Source organism: Aulonocara sp. 'chitande type north' Nkhata Bay, linkage group LG23 (genome assembly GCF_057382095.1).
Source record: "Aulonocara sp. 'chitande type north' Nkhata Bay isolate Kocher_YH1m ecotype deep benthic linkage group LG23, A_spYH_male_GT1.1, whole genome shotgun sequence".
Taxonomy (NCBI): Eukaryota; Metazoa; Chordata; class Actinopteri; order Cichliformes; family Cichlidae; genus Aulonocara; species Aulonocara sp. 'chitande type north' Nkhata Bay.
In genome coordinates, this window is record NC_141365.1 from 22,284,946 (window position 1) to 22,303,479 (window position 18,534).

The 18,534-nt window shown below is 40.6% G+C and overlaps 1 protein-coding gene across 2 annotated transcripts in view; it reads right to left on the reverse strand.

The window, feature by feature from the left end:
• The window catches only part of agap1 (ArfGAP with GTPase domain, ankyrin repeat and PH domain 1), a 139,076-nt gene that overhangs the window by 69,406 nt on the left and 51,136 nt on the right, over positions 1-18,534 (reverse strand). For both annotated transcript variants that reach the window (XM_086283182.1, XM_086283183.1), the window contains exons 8-10: positions 7,654-7,781; positions 6,376-6,531; positions 4,749-4,841 (exon numbers count right to left, since the gene is read on the reverse strand). In XM_086283182.1, the coding sequence (XP_086139308.1) occupies positions 4,749-4,841; positions 6,376-6,531; positions 7,654-7,781 (377 nt within the window). The remainder of the gene's footprint in view (positions 1-4,748; positions 4,842-6,375; positions 6,532-7,653; positions 7,782-18,534) is intronic.

An 18,534-nucleotide genomic window follows, 5' to 3' on the forward strand; every position in this document is an offset into this window, starting at 1 on the left:
ATTCATTACACAATGGTGAGCGGATGGATTGGAAAATTTCCAGGTTATAATACCACATTTGAACGCACCACTCTGGAGCTTCACTTGCATTTGCAAACATATTTAAGTGGTTTACTCCTCGGTGGTTTAAAGAAGTAAAGAAGTAGGAACAGTTTATATGTCCTCTTGTTCCGGCTTTAGACAGCAGCTCAATAACCCTTCTTGTCCTCACAAACAGCACCGCATGATAAAAGTGATGTCACTTCCGCTGGCACAAGCCGTACTTTCGTGTCATTACAGCCCGTCATGTAGCTCTCAGTTGTTGTAACCTCACACGCTTTACTGTTGCTGCCAAAGAGGTGTACGGAGATCATAAATAAATAAATAAATTGACTGATTAAAAAATAAAATAAAAGCAAAGCTGAAGTGATGCTGTCACCATCTTCCAATGTGGAAACAACAACATTATATTGTATAACAGGGACATAACACTTAAGTGGCTTTGTATCACATTTAGACAGAGATCATGTTAGCAAGCAAGCTACGCTTAAGAAGCTAGCAGCTACAGTACACTTAAACATAGCAGGAAATTTGACTATCCAAGAAAAAACATGTTCAAAATGGGCAATATATTTGATTCATGGAGGGTTTGTTTAGTTTCAGGGATCAATTGCAACCCTGAGTTGTTTTTGTTTACGCTAATGCTAGCATGTCTGTTAAATGAAGCATTTTTAAGCTACGTCACATAACAACACCTCTGAGAGTATAAAACAGAAACCTAAACCTAAAGACCTCTGGTTGTATAGAAGAAAACAGCCCTCGTCTGCCTTGATCTCTGTCCTTTCCTGATCAGTTAAGGGGCTCAGTTTTTATTTTTAAGTTTTACTGAATAAAACATGATGTTCATTAATACATTTTAGTCTAAGTGTCAGAAAGGAGGATAAACTTCTAGAAAGGAAACCGAAGGTCTTAGAATTACTGTGTCCTGATTAACTGACTAATCACTGGATCAATCAGAAACAAATGGGCCGGTTTTCTTTGTCTCATGAAACCAAACCAAGTGTCTTTACTTTTACTGACAGTCTTTGTGTCATTTTTTTACACTGAAAACCAGACAAGAAAAAGAAAAACTAGAGACAAACCTTCGCTGCTGTGAATGCTACTCATGACCAGCGTGTTTACGTGTTTGTGTGAATTTGTTTTGGCTAATAGTGTCAGAGTCGAGATCCACCCTGTTCTCATTACAGCCACAGTGACCTGGCCTCTGTCTCTGTGTGTGCGTGTATGTGTGTTGTCTTAATGAGCTCTGGACTCTCTTAATGAAGGCGTTCCCCTTTAAGAAGTGAACCGCCGTCACCTCGAGTTGTCGAGTGTCACGCTAAGAGTCGCTCTAATGAGATCAGGGCGGGCAACAAGTGGCTCAGACACACACACATTCAGGTACAACACATACACAGGTGACACTAATAAACTGGAAAGAAGAAGAAGGTGACTGGTGACAGTGAGAAGACAGCTACTACTCCAGAAATTCTACAGAAACTCTATAGAAGAAGACATTAAAGTCCCCCCCTCTTTCTGTTTGATTGACAGGGCAACAAACATAATAGAGGTTTATTCATTGAAACATTTATTATGAAGCTTCGATTTCAGATTTTCATTGTTTAGTGAGGACCTTGATGCTGCTTTTTAAGGCCAGCTGCCTTCTACCTCGACAGTACAATGTTAATCAGAGGCCAGTTTAGTGGTCATGAGATCAAGATGGGTTTTGCAGAAAGATTTCAGACTGAAAATGTCCCTGACAAATTTAATTTAAAGTAGGAAAAGTTATCACAGCCAGTGAAAGAGATGTTGTATAATTTTTACCAGCAATTTGAATGGTGTGAACTGCTTCTTTCTTAAAGATGAAGCTTAAACCTCCAAAAAAAAAAAAAAAAAAAAAAAAAGAAACTAAGCACCAGAAATTGCCCTTTCCCTAATGTCCACTAGGGGCTGGCTCCAAAACTGAGGCAATCACCATGTTCAAATATCTAACTCGACAGCACAAATAAACATTACAGCTTGTTACAAAAAATGTCTTGTATTCTATTCATAATGGCTGCAAAGGGGGTTAATTTTACTGTGTTTGGATTGTTGTGTGTAGTTTTGTAATAAATAGAATTACATCATCAGCATATAGTAATAGCTTATGCTCAGTCTGTACCTTTCAGGAGATTTTTAATGCAGTTATTCGTAGCATTTTAGTAAACAAGTTAATTACTAACAACTCACTAACTATCATCTGTTCCTGTGTCTATATAGTTTATGAATAGAGCTCGCTAATCAGGCATCAACATGGTCATAGTCATAATTGAGGTTTTATAAAGCAATGGGTGAATCCACACCTCTGGGTTATTAAGATAAAAGCTACTGTTTTGTTTTTTTTAATTTAGAAATGTTTTTATTTTTTTTGTCATGAAAATTTGTAGAGTCAGCAAGGCGCCTTCTATGGGTAAAGATGCCAAATTTGAATAGTGGCTTCTACTAGTTACACACAATTTGCCAATTTTTGCACATTTCAGGTCAATAGATGGTAGTTTAATTTAATTTTGTTTTATTTTTAATTTCAGTGCAGTTTAATTTAATGTAGCCTGTTTATTTTCTCTTTTTATGAGCTTTTTTTAATACTGAACATTTCAAGGTGCAAGCAAATAAAATAAGTTTAGTAAAACACCTGGATGAGAAAATAATGGGTTCGTGCTTCGAGACTAAAAGGTGAGGGAGAGAGTCTCATTAAAAACAAGTGTGGTAAAATGGAGTGCAAATGGAGCGATAATGGGGAAAAGGTAGTTGAACCTTGAATGTGAAAAGCAGCCTCTTTCCTAACACACACACTGTGCATTTAAAACACACGCGGTGTAATGAGGCAGCAGGTCAGCGGTGTGTTGAGCCAGTGTCGACACTGAGGAGCAGGCAGGAGACGAGGCGAGAGCGGCCACAGGGAACCATCAAATCAATTAACGTCCACTTCCAAAAAATACAACAGGAGGAAGCTCTGCGCTCAGCCTCGCAGCGCCTCCTCCTCCTCTTCTCACTCTGCTCTGGAGGAGGCGGAGTCTGCGTCCAGCTTTATTAGCATGAATTTGGATAACGAACAGTGGTCCTCTGACTGTGAGGTTAGGATGTGAGGCGAACAGAAACATTTTTCACCTGATGAAATCTGTAGTTTCATGTGTTCACTACATGTTAATATTTCTGGATCGACATCAAGCATCCAGAAGAAATGAAATAATCTCAAAAAATCTCAATATTCAGATTTTAAATTTCTCTAATGCTTCAAGAGTTATTTTAGTTATTATTATTATTTATTTAAAATAAAAGGGTGCTGGAGACACCTTTTTATTTTTTTATTTCACCAAAAATTATACATTTATACATTTTCTCGCTGACACTTCAATTTTAATTTGAGTAAATTATCTTTTTTTCATGTTTTTGTTCCATAAATTTTTTTAATTTTGAACTGAATTGGAATTAAGTCAAGAGAATATAATTGTTTCCTAAATTTTTAAGATGCTTAAAAAAAGTTGACATAGTGAGAAAATCTAATTTGTTGTTAATCTTTGAGTTTTTGTTTTTTTAATTGAGTTTTTCCCTCACAGTATATAGCCACTATTATGTTTTAAACCAGTTATATGATCCTCTGATAGCACACACATAGTTAGTACTGTTATGATCTCAGATAATTACTGTAGAATAACGTCTTAGTGAGGATACTGGAAACACAACAGCTGATTGACATTAAAATACTGAAAAACCAGAGATAAGTAAAATAAATTTAATTTGGAATGAAGTAACCAGTGATTTAGCAGAAGTCATAATTCCCACATGACCTGAACACAGCATAGACTAAAGCAGCAGAATAATCTGTGTGAACGTAATGAGGTGCTCGTTTAAAAATGAAACCTGGCACGTTTCAGCTGAGCTCCATTTTCAGATGATTAACAACATAATGTAACGTCTTTCTGGCGCTCAAACAGCCCGCTGAGATCCACCGCTGCATTACCACCACAGAAGAAGAAAAAGAATAAGACGACGAAAATGCAATTGAAGCCACTGGGAGCTGAAGAGGGATTTTCACACGTTCTGCTGCAATTACTGTCGACGCCGCTGTGCGATCACAGCGGGCTCGTTTCTTAAACGCCGACCCCGAACACAAACAGCAGCCCCTCTCTCGCTCTCTCCTGTCGAGGCGGCGCCTAATCAGAGATGCGATTTGTTCATTAGGAGAGTACAAACGAGGCCGCGGCAGCGACTCGAGAGGCCACGATTAGAGCTCGCTAATTGCCTGATTTGCTCGTCAGGAGACCCCCTCCTCACTCTCTGCTGCTCCACACAAGGGGAGCTTGTTTGCAACAAATTAAGAGCCACTTCAGGTGCTCTCCTCGCTGTCGCAGCAGGGACGTTTCGCAGTGGAGACGGTCGCCTCTTTCCTCTCCTTCTTTCATTCCTTTAAAACGGCGCGATCAAGCAGCTCAGGAAGGAGAAGAAGTCCAGAGAAAAGGAAGCGGCTTTGAAGGGAGAAGAGAAGCAGGAGATGAATGGATGAACAGAGGGAGGGGAGGAAGAAACAGGAGTGACGGCGAATCCGTCCCTCTCCTTCTCCTAATGATCTGGTTGGAGGACCCAGGAGAGCCCCTCACTCTAATTGATGTCAAGTGTGTGATTTCACTGTTAATCAAGGCCGAAGCTTCAAACACACAGAGCGAGCGAGCAGAGTAGACAGGAAGTCTCACCTGTTTGATGGGGATGGCTCGCCCGCTGCCGATGCTGTCGGCTCGAGCCTCCAGGCCCTTCTTGTCCTTGTCCGCCTCGTTCGCCTTTCTCGACTGTGGAGAAGACCAGATAAGAAGAGTTAGTATCAACACATCAGGCAAAAACCACAACATATCAGTTTAGTAAAAGTCAACAGCTACTGCAGACATGTCTGATATGTAGAGTGATTAAATCATCTTTAGTCAAGAAAACTCTAAAAAATCCTGGAAGAGTTCAAAGAGAAGGGACTAACTGATGATTCAGTTACCAAAAATATACTGATTCCAGTTGACTGATTATTCATTTAACATGTCATCAAACAACAAAGGCCAACTTGGGCTTAGACATAAAAGTACCAAAAGCTGCTACTCGATGTCCACTAGAAGCTGGCTCAAAAAGCCAGTCAGTCCCCATAGACTCACATATTAAAATGCCCAACTTTACACCCAAAATATATGATGGCTGTAAAAGCCAGCTACAGAAACTGTTTTGATCTCAAAAAATATATTTCCCCCATCATACAGGATAGGGGGTGAATTTCTTTACAACTTACCTGTTTAAATTGTATTAAGTTGAATTAAAGTGTTTTTTATTAGGTGCAGCTGTAGCTGCAAAGCTTTACCTCAGATAGCTGGAGTCCCTGAAACTGGACTGTGTTTGAACTGATTGAAATTTTATAATAAACAGCATCACATCATCAGCATACAGTGACAGTTTACTTTCAGTCTGTGACTTTGCTCTTTCAGTTCGTGCTCAGTAAAATGTGGAAGATATTCACACCAGCTATTTTCCAACAGCTGATGAATCTCATGTGCTCAAACTGGAAGCTCTGAAAGATTTTACAGTAGGAAAGAAAAAAAGAATGAAAGAGCGACTTTTTTACACGACTTTAGGGAGTTTTTAAACATGTAAACATGATCATTTATAAGGTCAAGAGGACGTAAAGTTCTTTCTCAATACCACAGACAAAGAAAAAGAAAAGCCATTTGTGCATCAAGCCATCAAGTCACCACGCAAAGCAGTTTGGTTAATCTACAGGTGCTTCCAAGCCTCACGGGTTTATCATGAAAATGTAACAATCAAATGCTTGGGAGGAACAAGAGAGTAGACACACGCACACGTTTCACATTTGATGTCAGAGAAAATAATACTCTTTTGTGACTTTTATACTTTATAGCAGAAGTCATAAAACAACTTTGGATGCAGTCTATGATAATCTTATGCTATATAAAACTAAAACAATTTAGCTTTAACAAAAGACTATGACTAAAACTAACACTAAATTAGCTGTTACAGTTAACATTGCAAAACTGAAACGGGCAGCAAACTGCAATCGTGCTTTATTAAAACTATTTCTGGGACTCCCATATAGTGAAAAATCAGGTATTTCAAAACTGTTCTTGGATTTAAAATCAGGCGTAATAATGAGAACATTGAGTGGGAACGTTTGAACCTGGACAGATTCCTAATATTTAGTCTCTTTTTATAAATTTACACGCAAAAGCTTTGTGATAGATTAGAAATGATGTCCATAACTACAAAACCGGAAGTCTGGTGCAATATTTTTTTCCGTGGCTTCTGTGGGCTGCGTGTTTGATGGCGACTCACGGTGAAGAGGTTGGAGCGGCGTTTAGACTGCTTGCGGACGGGTGTTGGCGTGTTGGTGGTCTGCGGGACGTCGATACGGAGCTCCTTCTGGCTGGTGCTCGGTGTTGACGGCACAGATGACGAGTAGTCGCTCAAACTGCCGCCACCATTACTCGTCTGAAAGGACGGAGGAGCAGAAAAGCAGGAAAAGATCAAAGGAGAGAGAAGGAAGCAGAGTCATATTGTTTTAGCGTGAAATCTGAGAGTGTTTTGAAAATGGGGGGTCATGGCTAAGGTGCAGTTTCCTGGAGTACTTGACAGTAATCAGACAGAGCTGAGAAAGCACAGAGGGCCGTCTGTAAGGACAGCGGAGAGATAAACGCCACTCTCTTGGGGGACGCGGGAGCTGAGCGATGGCTTTTTAATGAGAAATCGATGCAGGACTGAAGGATGAGGATCGAAGTGTTTAACGGCCTGAAGCTCGAGCTGCACACAGTGTGGTTCAGGCAGATGTTGGAGCAGTTTGTTTGTTGTTCATGTTCTCCAGGAATGTGTTTGATTTTTGATATAGGCGTTTTTGCTAAAAGCTATGAACACTGAGTGCAAATGTCTCTTTATTTCAGAAAAATCTGATTGGTTTAATTGATCATTTAGACTAAAGGTCCACTGAGGATTTTTTTTCCAGAGCTTTCAGCTTCATCTCACCATGCTTCAGCAGAGATAGGCTGTGATTTACTGCCAAGACCAAGATTTTATTGCCCTTAGTATCTAGTTAAATCAATTCATTCACAACAACAGTCTCCTCAAGCCAGAGGAAACCCCAACAGTTAATGGCCCACTTTCAGCAAAAACTTAGTGACGGTGGAAAGGAAAAACTCCATTTTAACAAGAAGAAACCTCCAGCAGAACCAGGCTCGGGTATCTGTTGCGACAGGTTGGGGATGAGAAGAGGGCTCTAACTAAAAAGCCCATTTAGCAGCTGTTCATATCGTCACATGACCTTCATCAGCTCAGACACAGTTCACCAGGTCAGCTAACTCATTCAAACTCTATGGGCTGGTATGGTAACACCTAATGTTACAAATTAACCATCACAAGAAGGATTCATCAGCTCCATTATACTAACTTCTGTATAATGTAATTAGTGCAATGGCACAAAGTGAAGGTGTTCAACTACAATCAAAGAGGCTAGCTGACAACATGTGACATGGTGCCTCTTTAGCTGACTGATGAACCAGCAGTGCTATGTAATGACTGTAAACCAATGTAATGCAAATGTGACTCTGTGTGACCTCTGACCTGGCTGATGTGGACGGCTGACACTTGTGTGGCGCAGACAGACGAGTGACTCGGGGAGTTGGGGAGTGACTTGCAAGGCCCGATGGACAACTGCTGTTTCTTCCTGGTGGCCACGATCTTCTGGGCAACTGCAACACACAAAACACACACAAATCAGACCAAAGTACACCGAAACACTCAGTGAGGTCCAACAACCAGTGAGGTGACTACAAAAAGAAAATATCAGTGCTCAAAGAGGAACATGGTGTCCCCCTTTTAGGTTTTAAAAATCAGCACCACCTACTGCCTGCTGTCATCATCACATCCTCCGGGTGAAGTGTGTTCATGTCTGGCATCATGTAAAAAAGAAAAAAGCGTCTGTGTCTGGTTTTATTGAGCTGTAACCAGCCCCTCTCTCAGTTTGGTGGTTTTATTAAAGTGTATATAAAGCTCAGAGGAGCCGTTTTACAGTCTAAAAGCAGCTAAGGGTTTAACCCAGGAGCCACAAACAAGGCAGTGAAAGTCACCATTTACATTTTCACTTTAATTTAGAAAAGAAAAAAAAAGGGGGGGGGGGGGGGGGGGGAATCACCTTTTGTCCATTAAAACCCAGAATACGTCTGAAACAAACGTGACTGTTTGAATTCCTAATTCTTCTGTCATTGTTTTAAATTAGGCATCTTCCACATTATAACCACATGGAGTCTCTTAACATCATTTCTACTGATGTTTTTATGATCCTCAGTACAACTCAAGTCAGGTTGAGGCAGGGAAGATCCAAGCATTCTCTCCTCTGATTGGCTGCTCATAATGGCTGGGGGAGGAGGGTTCTTCATTGACTGACGAGGACCTTTTAGGATATTAATGGGAGAATAATGACTGCTCGGCACTGTTGAGAGTGGTGGAGGGCTTCAATGTCAGATTTATGATTTAAAATCATACAGTGGTCAGACTAAACCGCACTCTTTCACTTATAATGTTGAACGTCTTCACCAACATCAGCTGGTGTCCTGAGCACCACCCTGAGGGGACAAAGTACTGCTACATTATGACAAAAGTTTACCTCTCTTCAATCCAATGAAGTGTTTTTAGCTCAAGAATCAGCAGAAGTTTGATTTACACCACTAAAAGTAAGTTTTTGGAAGGCTAGCAATTTTCAATTTAAACGGTTGTTTTATTTGTTGCAATCTGGTGGTTTTATAGAAGGTGATATAAGTTCAAACACCTACTGAAAGGGGCTAACTGGTGGCAGGCAAAGTATAGCTTATATATAGTCCTAGAGACCGGTAGCTGCTTCCATGTGAACAACTAGTTGCTAAGTTGGCAATTGATTGTTGGCTGTTGCCGGGTGAAATCAGTTTCAAAGAGAGTGCTGCACAAAAAACCTGATTGCGATTGGTTTGGTCACCCGTAGATGCAATTGCAATGCCAGCAACCTCTAGCAACTACTTGCCAACCTGTTGGGGACTGCACAATTTTTTCTAGCCGCCCATGGTCGCCATGGAGCTATTAACTGGTCTCTAGGCTTGTGTGTCTGAGGCTGTATGTGGCTACAGCTGGTTTAGCCCTCAGCAGTATATTTCTCACGTTCTCTTCCTGTTTTTCTAATATGCAGGCTGACAGTAGCAATCTAATGTTGACATATATAATTAGCTCCCAAAATCAATGAAAACGTTAAACATTAAGTTGGAATAAACATAGGATAGCGTAGTACTTATATTATTATATTTCAAAATTTCAGAGATTTCCCCCTAAATATCGTCTATTTGTATCACGTCTTTTTGTTTTTCTAGTATTAATTAAATCTTTCGAAATTTCTTCTGTTTTCTGACAACAGTCCTTTACAACTCCTGGAGGAAAACCTGGTCCTTTCAAACTGAAAACAACAGTAAAGGTCTTTGGTTGAATGGTGTTCACACAGCGCGCTCAGTCAGTCAGTCTCACCAGCCTCCGTAAATAATTACACTAAAATCTGGTCCCAGCAGGTCAGCACCAAAGCTCGGAGCGATCAAACTGTTGTGTCTGTCTGATGATGTGCTGGTGGAGCCGAGTGTTGGACAGGAGACAGGAGAGAGTTAAGACTTTAGTGACTCCATTATCTCTGTTCCAATAAACACTGGCCTGTTTCATGCTCTCGCAGATGAAGCCATTGTTTTAATTGGGCTCGTTAAAGGCCCCGGCTTCGTTAATGAGGACCCAGTCGTAAACATTTACCTCCAGGTGACACGGGGCCGAGCCAAGGGCAGCAAAGAGAGAGAAGAAACTCGGAGGTGTTTAAAAGAAGCCTCTGCGGCACGATGGAGCCATTCAGAACAAAAACAGACGATGAAAGGGAGCGAGTCTGATCAAAAATCGCTGCTTTTAGCTCCACGGGATCAACGTTAATGCTGAGACGGTGATTAGCTTGTTTGATGAAGCTTGGACACATTTGGTCTGACACTGATTGCGGGATTTTTCTACTGAATTCGCACCAACAGTTTCTCCTTGATAAGAACACTTTTGTAATTGTCCTCTGCAAAATTTAACAAACTTTCACCACCAGGGGGCACCCATTTACCAGTGTGTGTATTTTGCATAATAAAGGTTACATATCGTATCAGTTGTTATCTTGTGGTGCAGACTGGAATTACAACAAAGTACAGTCTACATCACATCTGTCATACTCAACGCTTGGGGGCCAAATCCAGCCATGTGGCAGATTTAATCCAGCCTAATGATCAATTTAGGTTTTAAAAAATTGCAGAGTTGCCATTTTTATATTTTATGTCGATTCATGTCATACTAGAGGCCTCATCTGTATGTTGCATGTAGACTACAAAAGGTCAAGATCCTTTTATCTTTACTATTATATTGAAAATACCCACAGTAATCTGATTTTCATTTTCATGCCTTTAAGAAAAAGAAAATTAAAGATTGATTATGTTGGCAGTAGATTATTGTTTGATTAAATTGTTTAATGGATAAACGACTGTTCGTTTACTGAGGCCCTTTTGGGATATGCAACATCATCCAGGACAGTGGGGATGGACTTGTAGACTCCTGGATGGATGGACGGATCTCCTGCCTTTCAAGTGTGTCCCTTTGTAAAAATGAGCTTGACAGCCCTGGTCTAGCTCAGCTTCAGTTTATCTGATTTTGATCAGTTTCTGGAACGTGTGAAATGATTTTGAAGTTCTCAAATCATCTCATATCACCAGAGATTTTCACTGTTGTCTTTATGTGAATGACTCTTCTTCTTCTTCTTCACCAACACATTTTTGTTTTCTTCTGGTTTCGTATCAGCTGCACAATGAAAACAACATCAACGTGCTAACTAACACTGCAAAATCAGTGGACGAATACTAGCTCTGTTCTCCAGTGGAGTTTGTGCTGACATAAAGGAAGGATAAACACTTTTTTAGCATCCGTTCTAACAAATTTAAACATTTGCACTTCCTTGCTACATAATATTTATAATGGCAAAACACTCATTAGTAATTCCTACTACTTATTTCAGTTATTATTGGTATACAGGGACACGTTCCTGGATGTGGTTTCACTTTTGATAGGCTCATGGCGGCTAAAGATCGTCCAATATTCATGTTCATCTAATTAATAAATCCATCCCAACAGATTTTTTTTTTTGACAAGGGTAAAGTAAATAGATCATTCAAGTGTTGGATCATTTAACATCTTTAAATTTCTTGTTTTGTTTGAGCAACAGTCCAAAAACGAAACATCTCCAGCTTTTACTAACACCATTTTTTGGAGTTTTCGCTGGTAACGATGTACTGATAGTGACCAGTGGTCAGTTAATGTAGCTCCAGTTAGACTTTTGGCCCTGATCAGAACAAAGTTTGAATCCCAGAGTGAGAAAGTCACAGAGGACTGAGCCTCTCACATGCATGTCAGCGTGTCCGTCCTGCACCTGGCAGGCTGTATATTACTTTAAGTGTTAAGAACAGTTATGATAAGGCTGCGCTAAATATTTAAACTGCACGGTTAATGCAATTTAACTTTATCCATCAATCTCAGTTCTGCTCTGAGAAGCTGCCATTTCTTCTAATGGAAACGTCTCCCCTTTGATCAGATTTATGACGGGGCTGCACCGCCAGCTCACACATAAAGATGAAGGGGAGGGGGGCGGAGCTGACTGCAGCGTTTCACTCTTTACATGTTAAAGTCAAACACCGCAGCTGCTGCAGGTGTGCTATCTGAACGTGTGGTGCTTCAAGGTCACATTAAAAAAAGAAAAAAGAAAATGCTGAGCCAAATGTCACGAAACTTGTTGGAACGGTGGATCATGGTTGGAGGAAAAAGCCAGGAAATTCTAGTATGAATCCAGATCAGTTTTCCTAAAGTATCAAAACAGGAAATTGACTTTGGTTTGATGTTTGTCAAATGACAAAATTATCTGTTCATGTTTATGTGTTTGTTAGAAGTAAAGCTTTATTCAGGAGTACTTTAACTATTTAAGAACAGCCAAAGGAAGAAACCATTAATGTTCAAATCCAGATGACTTGAGCTCGGGTGGGAGACTTTTTTAATGCTGTTTTTGCAAAGGTTTAAATCCATTTGTTTCAAAGGCACCGTGGACACGCGTGTAAATGTAATTTTTGGTTTACTCTCTACTTTTATAAACCCTGAATTTTCAAATCTGATGTGCAGCACGTCTGCTGTTGTTTGGATGACAGGAGCTGCATAAAGGTCCAGTGTAAGATAAGCTACTCTAGTATAACCCAAAAATAAAAACTGTGCAGTCGGCTATTTGCAGATTAGTGTGTTTGTGGTGTCAGTGTGTGAATATTTACACACTGGATGTGATTTTTATATCGCAGGAATGTTTCTGAGTGACTGTTTGACAGAGAGTGTGTGGTCATTAAAGCTCGTTAGTGAGCGCTAACGAAGCATCCTCAGTCTGCACTCTGACATGGACCAAAAAGAAGAAGAAGGAGAAGAGGAGGAGGAGGACCCGCGTGTGTGTGTGTGTGTTGGGGTTCACGTCGGTGTAATTAGGCTAATTAAATTAGTGCGCTGATGGACGAGGGAGTGCAGGGCTGTCACCCTTGTGCTCCTCCCCCCTCGATCCCTCACACAGAGGTCACCCCCCCTTGCCCCGCCCCTCTCTGACTGGACCAGGCTTCACTTCCCATTACAGCAAATTACATGTTAAACATGTTAAACACACACACATGCATATACACACACACTGAAGCCCAGCAGAAAACAAAGACGACTACAGATCACAGCACAGTTGATTCAACATCATTTCAACTCAGATTTGCGCTAAAATTTAACAGTTTTAATTAAAAAAATGCTAAAAATTTTAACCAATTTTATTTTTTTATTAACAGCATCATTTACAAAATCTTATTATATTTAGGAATAGTTTCATCATGCTAGAAAAAACTTGGAGTTTAAAATGGTTTCTTATATGATTAATGTCCAAATGGTTTTGTGTAATTTTTAGAGCTAAAATGCAGAAGCATAAACAGGTTCCAGCAAAGGTGTGAATGTAATTCTGCATTTTATGAAAGTTAAGTAATTCTGGTTAAAAGACGACATGCAGTTTAAACACAAAGGTTTTTAATCTTTTGGCAGGTTTTTCTAGTACTGACTGGTCCAATGTTTCAATATAACCAAACTCAGGAGGTGAAACATCTGAACTAGAGAAGCTGAAATGTCAAAAACTGACAGGTTCTCTCTCAGATGTGAATACTGTTTGGTTTTTAATGAGGGTAAATCAATTTTAGTAGAACAAAATAACCTCTTTAAACATACAAACATAGGTTTGCAGCATTTATGAGAAACATTTTAGCTACTTCCTGACATTACTTAGACACTTTGGTCCATCAGGGAACCTAAATGTTTAACTTGAATGTGAAACTTTTGCTACAAAATTGTTAGAATTGATTTTTTAAAATAAAAATATAAAAGCTGTCAAACTGTTAAAAGTAACTTTTTTCAGCTAAAATGCCCAAAATGAACCAGCTACAGTTCACATGTGATTATTATTGGATCTGTTGGATCATTAACTAATTAGATTCTTACAAGTATCCATATATAATCATACACGATGATATTCTTATGTGTTAAAATTTCAGGTTCATCAAAGCTTCGGTGGGTTGAAATAAAGTAAAATGATGGTTTAACAGCATAAAATACAGAATGAAACCTTCCTCCTCCTCTTCCTCACCCCTCCCTAGCTCAAAAAACGTCATTACAACAAGCGGGCCAATTATGTTTAATGCTAAGTGTTGTGGTCATTCATGCAACTTCCTCATCTCGGTGCCGCCGCTGCGACTCATCAAAGCCTCTATTACATTTAACACACACACACACACACACACACACACACACACACACACACACACACACACACACACACACACATACACACACACACACACACACACACACAAATCAAGTCAAATCAGTGCCAATCAGCATTTCTGCACTGCAAGCTTCTGCCTGTCGCCATGACGCCCCAGCTGACTACGAGGCCGAATATGAGCATTGGGTAATTAAAGCCCCGCCCCCATCTCGACCACTGGGCCAACCGGCCGCGATTGATGGCGTCTGAAAGCGCAGCGAAGGTCACTAAAGCACAATCGATACGCTCAGAAACATCAGCTCCATCATAAAGTGTGACCTCACCCTCCATCGACATGCGTGCAAAATGTCATTTAAATCAGAGAACAAGAAGAAAGTTTGCAGAATCGATCAATAAATAAATGCATCGATCAGCCTCCAATAACAGCTATTACACTGCTGTTTTAAATCAATCAATCAATAACAGATATTTCACAAAAGTAAGAATACGGTGAAGAAAAGTGTATGTAGAGCACAAACATCTCCCACCAAAGTCCATTCAAAACCTTCAGCATTTAAGAAAATCTGCTACGTAGGGTTTTTTTTATTTAAGGTTTTTAATATAATATATAATGTAAAGTATTTTTCCTGTGTGATTGATTTTTAAATAATGTGTAAATAATTTTGAAGTATTATTTTTGTATAAATGAAACTTCCTGGTGATAAGATGACGTCTCAACTGGTTTAAGTTAACAACTACATTAAAACAAAGCAACAAATAAAATAAAAAACTATACAAATTTAATGCAAGTAGGTTTCAGACATTATTTGTTCACCAACTTCCTGTTTGTGTGCAGGCTTTTATTTTGTAAACAGGTGAACCAACAGGTGATACTGGGAATCAGCTCGACGGCAGCACGATTGTAGCTCACACAATAAGATAAACATTTACATACACACCATAACGTATAGACAGGGGTGTGTCCAAAGACAAGCCAAAAGGTGCCCCTACCCCATATAAACCCATGATAACAACAACGATAATAATAATAATAATAATAATAATAATAATAATAATAATAATAATAATAATAATGTTAGAAATAATAGTAATGATAAAGTCCCCATTGCTGTTTCACGCTCGTGTGTCTTCTTCTCTGTCTCTAAATGGTAAATTATACTTATGTTGTGCTTTTCTACTCCTACTACAAGCGTCATTCACACACACACAAACACACACACATTTATATGAGCGCCTTTTTCTTCCCATAAACACGTTTAACATAACATCCACACACTGACACACATCGGGGCTACTCAGGGTTCAGCATCTTACTCAACAGCCAGGAATCAAACCACCAACCTTCTTAGCTGACAACCCCACTTGAGCCATCTGTCACACATCTGACCGACACACTGCAGTTAAAGCGGACTCAAATTTAAACCCACAAACACACACACACAGTAAAAATATAAATACCCACTAACACAAACACACGCACGTACTCAGAGCTGCAGGCTGCTGCATCGTTCTGCTGGGTGATTAGAAAACTGATTAATTTGGGATAATGACGAGAAGAATACAAGGAGACAGTGTCTCACACACGCACACACACACAGACACACACACACACAGAGTGGAATAATTAAGAGGATAATAAGGCAGCGTTTAGTGTGGAAAGCTTCCTCCTGGGCCGACCGCACACACACACACACACACACACACACACTGCAGCTCTTCTTCTCTTACAATTAAAAGTCTGCAGTGTTTCGCTCCTCTGAGGATTCGACTGTTTCCTGTGCTCGACACAGCGAGCCTCTGCTGCTGCTGCTGCACTGCCCCCTGCAGGACACACTCAGCAATGACTGCCCACAGATGATGGATGAAGACTTGTGTCTGTTCCTTCTCTGGACATGCTGTCTCATCACACACAGACACACACACACACGCTGCACTTTACAGGGACTTCATCCGCCACAGAAAGTAGTCCCCATAGATGAACTGCACTGAGCGTTAAACTATTTCAACCTGATTTGAAGAAGAAGCCGATGATACTTTCTTATATCCTTTACAACATTTTTGTCTGTTTTGAGTTTATTTATTAAAAATAAATGCAAAAGCATGAAATTAAGAGATGTAAGAAATACTCTTAGTTCCCCTGAAATGAGGCGACGCTGCACAGAGGGGATCACCTGCCTCTTTTTCAGCTTAACTTCTGTTTCCGTACAGAAAAGTTTATATATGAGCCAAAGATCTGCGGGAGATATGAAACAAGCAGGTTAAGAGGTGATCATGTCACCTGATGTGATGACTACAAGCTAAAATTTACATATGAAATGCCCTTAAATCAGGGGTGGGAAACTCCAGGCCTCGAGGGCCGGTGTCCCTACAGGTTTTAGATGTATCCTTGAACCAACACAGCTGATTTAAATGGCTAAATGAGCTCCTGCAGTTCTCCAGAGGCCTGGTAACGAACTAATCATGTGATTCAGGTGTGTTGACCCAAGGTGAGATCTAAAACCTGCAGGACACCGGCCCTTGGGGCCTGGAATTGCCCACCCCTGCCTTAAATCATTAGCAGGGCTTTTATTGTTAAAATCTGCATCCAGGATCAAAACAAAGCAATCAAACGCCTTATTTCGTCACGTTCATTCCACCTCAAACCATCGTCAGGTTAGCTCTGGATTCAGCCTCATATCACAGCATGGTTGGTCACCTGTGGGCGGGTCAACACTGAAGAGAACGTCTCTGAAATCCAGAATCAGGAGTTTGAAAATGAAGTGTTTAACATCTGGGCTCCATCTCAGTACATGAAGTTTTCTGCACTAACATGCAGTCTATCTACCTCACCTTGACATATTTTTATTTCTGTGACTTTGATTGCTAAATGTCTGCTTCAGGCTTTGGTTAAGCTGTGAATCATTAAACAATCGTAAAGCGGACGACAGATTTCCCAGCTCTTCGTCGTCATCAGTCAGAGAGCAAACCTGTAACCCTGTAAACCGAGCCTGAGCGGCAGAATCTGATCAGACCCACTCAAAGTGAAACTCAGGTGGACGCGAAAGAAGCCAGAGGCCGTCAGAGTCGCTGCTAATTAACCGCTGAGTCCGTGTCATCCATTTCTCTCTCTAATTACAGCCGTTAACCCCGCGCCTGCCGACCGGTCGCCCGCCCGCCGCTTCATTAACGTCTCTGCTGCCTCTCTTCTTATTAATGTGCTCTCAGAGTGTGAAAAATGAGCCGCAGGGTTTACCATTTGCAATAAGAGAGAGAGAAAAAAAACTTTTCTCCTGAAACCTTTCTGCCGCTTTTTTGTTTGCTCCTGTTGATGATTCAGCTTCACAGATTTGTGTCTTTCTGTCCTAAAACTGTTGCATTCAGAGCGATCAAACATTTGAAAATGCTCCTGTTGAATGTCTGAAAGAGGTTCAGCACTGCAGTCACACAGCACAAAGCAGGATGGGTAAAAGAGTAGCAGCTAAAGGCCTTCATCACTCATTGGTGATGTCAGAAAGCCAAACAAACGATCATCTGGGTGATTCAGTCCAATCAACCAAAGACTTCTCAGTCTTAGGCAGGCCTAAGATTTCTGTTTGGTAAAGGTCCACTCTACTACTGCTGCTGCTGGGACGTAACACAAGCAGTGGTGAAACATAACTGGGTACGCATACTCATGTTGTAGGGCCAAGTTCACAGTTTGGTAAATCTTTGTTGGTGCAGCAGAAATAAATTATGACGTCTTTAGACACTTTCACACATGAACTGGTGGTTTCCAGAAATCCTGTCTCGATGCATCCTCACACTGGAAATAGAAATGAACGTGTTACATGTGGAGAGCGTGCAGGAGGCAGGACAAAAAGCTGAAACCACAGGTGCAGGTGGTTTTTCAAAAACAGCCCTCTTGGCTCCTGCCTGGAACGTCCATTATCAAATGATGTAAGACAACTTCACAAACCCAGAACTGAAACTCAGTAATGAGATGATCATAAGTCTGGACCTCCATAGCGAGGAAGTCTCGTGCCAGGTGGCTTGAGGTGAATTCATGAACCCAGACGTGAAGCACGGCAGAGGTGACCTCTGCCGTGCTTCACGTCTGGGTTCATAAGGCTTCAGTCCAAGGAAGTCCCAAACCATATCAAACATCCAGCAAAAATCAACTCGGGAAGAATTCATGGACACAAAAATTAAATGTGGATGAAGGAGCATCACAAATTTGGGCTTTCAGATCCAATGAATCACCAAGAAATTGCCTCAGACAAAATCACAAACACAAAGAAAATCACGGTCAGGACTCGCATCACAGTTTGGGCCCAGAAAGTCTAATACTCAACCAAACATGTAGCACCAAACGACTTAAGATGGTGGAGGTGGCATCGTAAGTTTGGGCCTTCAGACGCAATGAACCTATGAACCAATACGTGAAGAATGGCCGAGGCAACACTGTAAACTGGGGGCTTCAAACCAAGGAAGACGCCAAACATCAGGGGATATACTTCACAAACCTAAAGCTCAGTTACATTGAGGTTTGAGGCTTCTAATTGGGACTTAACTAAAGATACGTCACTTTTTATGGCTTCTTCCCAGTAACTACACCACAGAATGACTTTGAA